This window comes from Scylla paramamosain, chromosome 43, assembly GCF_035594125.1.
Source record: "Scylla paramamosain isolate STU-SP2022 chromosome 43, ASM3559412v1, whole genome shotgun sequence".
Lineage (NCBI taxonomy): Eukaryota > Metazoa > Arthropoda > Malacostraca > Decapoda > Portunidae > Scylla > Scylla paramamosain.
The window spans coordinates 980,001-987,500 of record NC_087193.1 but is presented as its reverse complement, the minus strand read 5'-3'; the positions used below and the strand labels follow the sequence as shown (position 1 = coordinate 987,500).

At 40.4% G+C, this 7,500-nt stretch overlaps 1 protein-coding gene across 3 annotated transcripts in view; it reads left to right on the top strand.

Moving 5' to 3' along the window:
- The window catches only part of LOC135093485 (uncharacterized), a 195,789-nt gene that overhangs the window by 9,047 nt on the left and 179,242 nt on the right, over positions 1-7,500 (top strand). The window contains exon 1 of one of the 3 annotated variants that reach the window (XM_063992767.1): positions 848-1,037. The exons of the other annotated variants lie outside the window; for them this stretch is intronic. Within the exon in view, the coding sequence (XP_063848837.1) occupies positions 1,023-1,037 (15 nt within the window). The 5' untranslated portion in view covers positions 848-1,022. Of the gene's footprint in view, positions 1-847; positions 1,038-7,500 lie in introns of those variants that run through there. 3 annotated transcript variants of the gene reach the window in all.

Here is a 7,500-nt window from a genome sequence, read left to right as displayed (position 1 = left end):
GAATATAATGTTCTTTGAGACCGAGAGAGTTGGTGTTGTATAGAGAAATATTTCTTTTATTGTCACTTCATATTGAAAAGAACGTGAAAGTGACATAAGGCAAGGGAAAGAAGGAAAGATGCTGCATTTTCTGATGATATTTAGCATCTTTTAATCGATAAGCAGCGTTGTCCAAGCATTTCGTAGCTGTGGCTTTATTTAGAGAGCAGTGCTTTTTTTCCGTGTGTTAGTGCGTTTCTTGCATTATCTCAACAAAATGATGTGTAGATGTGGAGATATATATATATATATATATATATATATATATATATATATATATATATATATATATATATATATATATATATATATTTTTTTTTTTTTTTTTTTTTTTTTTCAATATTAAAGTCGACATCAAGCTAAAACAAGGAAAAAATAAGAGTTGGCTCTGAACTTATACATGCAAACTCTAAACACGACCGTAGGCCACCATCACACACTTCACATGCCTCGACTCTGTTCTTTCTGCTGCTGCTGTGAAAAGCTCCTCTTCCCAAGAAAATGGACCAAGAACCTTAAGTAATGGAAGAATCTATCAATATTTCTTCCTGTATCTTACGGAATTAGTACCTAGAGTCAGATGAGTGATGTACACGGCAGTTTTTCCCAATGGCGGTGGCGCCTGTCCAGTGGCAGTGGGCCTGTGAATTGTTTTCAGTAAGAACTCAAACACTGTATATATGCTGTGGCGGACCACTAGTGAAAACACTAGTGGACACGAGGAAGAGTACACCATGGCGAACAAAAGGTTTAGAAAAAACTAGTTCAGCGACGAAGAGTGCTATGTACTCATCAGAGAAGTACAAGAGTCCTGCTGGGAGCGCTGGATGCTGCTGTCACCACAGAAATCAAGCGCAGTGCGTGGGCAACTGGAATAGAGGACGTGAAAGCAGTGGGTGGTGAGGAAAGGACACCAACAGATGTCAGGAAGTACGTGGATTTTAAGAGTGTGGTGATGAAGAAAGTCACAAGGATATGACAACATGAATCACAGACAGGTAAATCATCATGGGATGCATTCTTTATTATAATGGACACTTAATTGTTCAACACAAAGCCCTTACTAGTGTTTAGTAATGTAGATGACATGCCAGTCATGAAAAGTAAATAAGAAAGAAAATAACTAATTCAAGGTAAATAAGTTCAATTAGCCTATTGATATAAATACATGTATAAAGTAAATCAAGAACTATTAGTAGTAAATAACTTACCTAAATGAAAATTTACCAGATTTATAACTGTGCATACTGCTCATCTCACGGTTATGGGCATAAATTCGCTCATTTCATTTGATTGCCCTTAATAAGGAATATTTATAGCAAAGATGACTTCAAAGAGATGCTTAGCTTCCCTCACAAAAAGAGGTACTGCTACTCCAGAATCAAAAATTATATTTCATTAATCATATCTACCTTGAAGATATTCTTTTTGCCAAAGGAATTTCTTTCTAGATGTTTTCTAGTCATTATTTGCTGATAATGTTAGTTCATTCTATAATGGAAATTTTTCTACTTTATCTTTCAGCAATACTTCTCAAAGTTACCCAGTGGAGAAGTGATTGATTGATTGATTGATTGATACATTTATTGTTGCATTGATAATGAAATACAACAAAGAAGGAGGATGGACCTTGCCACCCACCCCCTGGGCAAAGACTTAGGGTAGAGTATCAAAAATATAAAAATATAGTATACATTACAAGAATATAAGTAAATAAATAAATACAGATATTGCATACCTTATTGCATAAATATCCTACAGTCTGGGAGCAAACATAGGATATTCCTTGAGTATAGCCCTGAGAGTGGCTGAGTCGAAGAAATGGTCAATGAGGGTATACAAGTCATGTTGACCTTGCAGCCTAAATTTAGCAGTGAGAGGACATTCCGTGACATAATGACACAGAGTATGTCACCTTGGTGCAGCACACAGCATACACCAGGAGAAGCACTGACTTCCCAAAAGTATTTATAGCCTAATTTGAGCCTCATTGCCACCCTATCATGTGATGCAGCGTGTCTCCCATAGGTGTAAGCACAGGTCTGGGAGATACATGCATAGTGAAGGCTACTACCACTGCCCCTATGGCTCCAACTGATCATTAATGCTGTGTACAAAGTCCTTAATGCTACTCTTAACATAGCCCAAAGTGTACTCAGCGCCAGGGTCCACTGTGTCGTCCTGAAGGGCACATTGAGCAAGGTCTGCCTCTTCATTAAGCGGGATACTAACCTTAGAGGGTATCCAGGTGAAGCGAACCATGGCACCAGCACCTTCTAGGGCGTGGATGAGATCAAGACATTTATTAACTAGATCACAGTCCATGGGAGAGGTAGATTGGAGAGCATACAGTGCAACCTGACTGTCAACAAAGAAGAATACATCCTTATGGAGAGGTGCCACAATGTGGAGCACCTCCAGAACAGCATACAGTTCTGCCCTAGTGGAGGACATGTGTGCAGGGAGCCGCCTGGAAATCTCAGTGTCAGTGTGGTGATTGGCAGAAATGTAGTCGCAGATGAACAGCCCACATTCTGACCTGCTGCCATTGACTGAACCATCACAATAAACATGAATAGCCTGAACGTGGGGGTACTTGGACAATTTAGTCATGAACATGTCTTGCAGCACATGAAGGGGCCAATCCCTCTTGGGCTGATGCACTGAGTGAATATATATATTACAATAATCAGTTGCCTATTCATAGAAATCATGATGCCAATAAATACTGTTAATTTTAAACTAGCCAATCATAGCTTTCACAGCTAAAATTAAAGCTACATGATGAGGTGTGAGGTAATCCTTCTGTTGTAGCAGTCTCTAGAATACCACTGCCTGACTACCACCACTTCAGCTAGCCAGCAGCACTATCCTAGTTATGGAACCACCACAAAAGAAGATGATATGAAGCAAGCTTCAAATTGAAAGTGGTAACCCTTGTCAAGGAACAAAATAACAGTGTTGCTGCAAGATGGTATGATGTAACTGAGAAGATGGTCAGAGATTGGAGATCGAAGGAAGATGCACTAAAAAACATGCCAAGGACTAAATGTGCCTTAAGAGGACTCTTCACATATTGACCAGTTTTGGGAAAACATGTTGCGGACATGGTGCATGAACATCACCAGAGTGATTTTGTGGTGACAAGAAATAAAATATGTATTTTTGCACTGCAGTGGGCTAAAGATAATCCAGGACACAGTGAAGGATTTAAAGGCCCAACAGCATGATGTAGTCGCTTCATGAAAAGGCATGACCTTGTACTAAGACAGAAAACCAAAGTTGCCCAGAAATTACCAGCAGATCTTGACAATAAACTAGGCAATTTCCAGAAATATATAATACAGAAATGCAAGGAGTACCAATACCCCTTAAGCAACATCGGAAATATGGATGAAACTCCTATGTGTTTTGACATGACTGGAAATAATAGTGTAGATGTTAAAGATATAAAAATAGTGCTAGTGAAAATGACTGGGCATGAAAAGACTCGCTTTACAATGGTGTGAATGGCTGATGGAACTAGATTATGTCCAATACTGATATTTAAAAGAAAAACAATGCCTAAAATAAAGTTTCCATCTGGTGTTTTTGTGCACGTTCATGAGAAAGACTGGACGGATGAAGCGGGAATAAAGTTTTGGCTTGATAATGTATGGAGTGCGCGGCTTGGAGGGCTTCAAAAACAGTGAAGTCTCCTGGTGTGGGACATGTTCAAGTCTCACTTGACTCCCAACACCAAGAAGCAGTTGGTAGCAACCTGCACTGACTCCACAGTTATTCCGGGAGAACTGACGTCACTGGTGCAGCCACTGGACGTTTGCCTCAACAAGCCATTCAAGAGCCGCGTACATGAACAGTGGAACAAGTGGATGATCAGTGGGGAGAAATTATTCACAAAGAGTAGTAATGTGTGTGCTCCTGGGTTTGATATGTTGTGCAACTTCATAATCAGTGCATGGAATGATATACCTGAAGAAATGGTGATTAATTCATTCAAGAAGTGTGGTATTTCTAACTCACTGGATATATGGAGGATGACTATTTATGGGCTACTTCTGAAGCAGATGACACTGGTGATGAAACTGCAAACGACAACCCAGGGGATGCAGAATTTGACCTGTATGATGATGCCTCTGAACATGTATCTCAAGATATATTTGACATGCTTGCTGTATCAGATGAAGATGATTTTGAAGGTTTTAATTAAATATGTATGTTTTGAATGTTTGAGGCAATTGTTGGAACAAGGTATTAGTTGTCTCAGCATGGCAGTTCTGGTGTTTATTAGGTTTCTCTACTTTTTAAAAATTCAGAGTATTGTTTAGTAAAAGTAATATACTTACAATTTGTAGTTTTTTCATTCCTTTAACTTGTTACATTTTGAGCTACTAGTGTTGCAGCAGCAGTAAACCAGTGTATGATGCAATCCATTATCCATCACCCAACCATTTAAGCAAAAGCACCCTACACCACTTAAGGTGGGGTGGGGGTCTAATATAGTGATAATAGCTCAAAACAAAATTTTTTCTCTCGGAAATTGGGAGTCGTCTTATATGACCAGCTGCGTTATGGTCCTCTATATACAGAACCAAGTTAGATCTGCCCCAATCAGAAATTTTAGAAGGATCAGAAGTCAGGCATTCTGTGGCTTCCATTTGTGAAATGTATACTTCCTAAAGGGTTGGATGTCTATGACGTGGAAAAGTGCAGGGTGGTATCATCAACATAGGAGTGGATAGGACAAGTTTGGTTTAGAAAGTCATTGATGAATAATAAGAAGAGAGTAGGTGACAGGACAGAACCCTGAGGAACACCACTGTTAATAGATTTGGGAGAAGAACAGTGACCATCTACCACAGCAGCAACAGAATGGTCAGAAGGGAAACTTAAGATTAAGTTACAGAGAGAAGGATAGAAGCCATAGGAGGGTTGTTTGAAAATCAAAGCTTTATGCCAGACTATCAAAAGCTTTTGATATGTCTAAGGCAACAACAAAAGTTTCACCAAAATCTCTAAAAGAGGATGACCAATACTCAGTAAGGAAAGCCAGAAGATCACCAGTAGAGCAGTCTTGACAAAACCCATACTGGCAATTAGAAGGTTGTGAAGTGATAGATGTTCAAGAATCTATTTGTTGAGGATAGATTCAAAAACTTTAGAGAGGTAGGACGGTAGTTTGAGGGATTAGAACAGTCACCCTTTAAAGGAACAGGCTGAATGTAGGCGAACTTCCAGCAAGAAGGAAAAGTAGATGTTGACTGACAGAGATGAAAGATTTTGACTAGGCAAGGTGCTAGTATGGTGCTAGTATGGCAAGGTGCTAGTATGGAGGCACAGTTTCAGAGAACAATAGGAGGAACCCCATCAGATTTGTAAGCTTTCTCTGGGTTAAGGCTAGTGAGGGCATGGAAAACATTATTGCAAAGGATTTTAATAGATAGCATGAAGTAATCAGAGGATGGAGGAGAGGGAGGAAGAAGCCCTGAATTGTCCAAGGTAGAGTTTTTAGCAAAAGTTTAAGTGAAGAGTTCAGCTTTAGAGATGTGATAGCAGTGGTGCCATCTGGTTGAAATAAAGGAGGGAAAGAAGAAGAAGCAAAGTTGTTGGAGATACTTTTGGCTAGATGCCAGAAGTCATGAGGGTAGTTAGATCTTGAAAGGTTTGACATTTTCTACTAATGAAGGAGTTTTTGGCTAGTTGGAGAACAGACCTGGCATGATTCTGGACAGAAATATAAAGTGCATGAGATTCTGGTGAAGGAAGGCTTATGTACCTTTGTGGGCCACCTCTCTATCATGTATAGCATGAGAACAGGCTGTATTAAACCAAGGTTTGGAAGCTTTAGGTCGAGAAAAAGAGTGAGGAATGTATGCCTTCATGCCAGACACTATCACCTCTTTTATGTGCTTGGCACACAGGGATGGGTCTCTGACATGGAAGCAGTAGTCATTCCAAGGAAAATCAGCAAAATACCTCCTCAGGTTCCCCAACTAGCAGAGGCAAAATGCCAGAGGCACCTCCACTTAAGGGGATCCTGAGGAAGGATTGGAGTGATATGACAAGATATAGATATGAGATTGATCAGAGGATCCCAATGGAAAAGAGAGGGTGACACCATAAGCAGAAAGATTAAAGGTTAGGAAAAGGTCAAGAATGTTGGGCATATCTCCAAGACAGTAAGGAATATGAGTAGGGTGTTGCACCAATTGCTCTAGATCGTGGCAGATAGCAAAGTTGACCAGGATGGTCAGTGAAAGGAGAGAAAAGCCAAAGCTGGTGGTGGCCACTGAAGTCTCCAAGAATAGAGATCTCCGCAAAAGGGAAGGGAGTCTGAATGTGTTCCACTTTGGAAGTTAAGTAGTCAAAGAATTTCTTATAGTCTGAGGAGTTATGTTAGAGGTATACAGCACAGATAAATTTAGTTTGAGAGTGACTCTGTAGTCATAGCCAGATGGTGGAAAACTCAAAAGATTTAAGAGCATGGGCATGAGAGCAGGTTAAGTCGTTGCGCACATAAACGCAACATCCAGCTTTGGATTGAAAATGAGGATAGAGAAAGTAGGAGTGAACAGAAAAGGGGGTACTGTCAGTTACCTCAGACACCTGTGTTTCAATGAGGAAAAGAAGATAAGGTTTAGAAGAGGAGAGGTGGTGTTCTACAGATTGAAAATTAGATCTAAAACTGCAAATGTTGCAGAAGTTAATGAAGAAAAGTTGAGGGGGGTGTCAAGACACTTAGGGTCGATATCAGAAGAGCAGTCTGACCTTAGGACATTTGTTATCCCCTCCCTAGATGGAGACTCCGAGGCTGGTGTAGGAGTCGCCATGATAATTTTGAATTTTGAGTGAAGGGTGTGTGTGTGTGTGTGTGTGTGTCTCTGTGTGTGTGTGTGTGTGTGTGTGTGTGTGTGTGTGTGTGTAATTAGGTGCTTGTAGTTTTGTGTGAAGGAAGAGAGTTGTCTTTAGACTACTCTCTTCCTGGTACTGAAACAACCTTTATAAAGGGACCTTTGGTGCTAATTGTAAGGGACCTTTAAGGAAGGTTTACGTGGGGCAATTCATGGCTGCTTGCAGCCAGGAATGAAATGTAGCCAGGATTTGCTGAATCGCTAGAGCAGCCAGGAAACCACTCTGTCAGTCTGATCGGCTGCCACCCTGGCAATTTTAAACGGTCAAATGAGAGCAAAATATAAAGAATATTGTTGGAAAGTGTTTTAGTAACAACCATTGACTGTACCATTATATATCATACAATAAATAAATTATTGTTGTGGCGTTTGGGGTGATGTTGGTGGCACTGTACCACTGAGTCGTGAAGTTGGGCTTTGGTAGTGCTCTAGTGAGCAGTTAGGTGGTAGTGAAACTGGAGGCTGCTGGTTGGTTAGAGCACTAGCCAACCACCTGTGAGCGCAGTCTGCAGGGAGCTGCCACTGCCATAGGTAGAGATTGTAACCATCT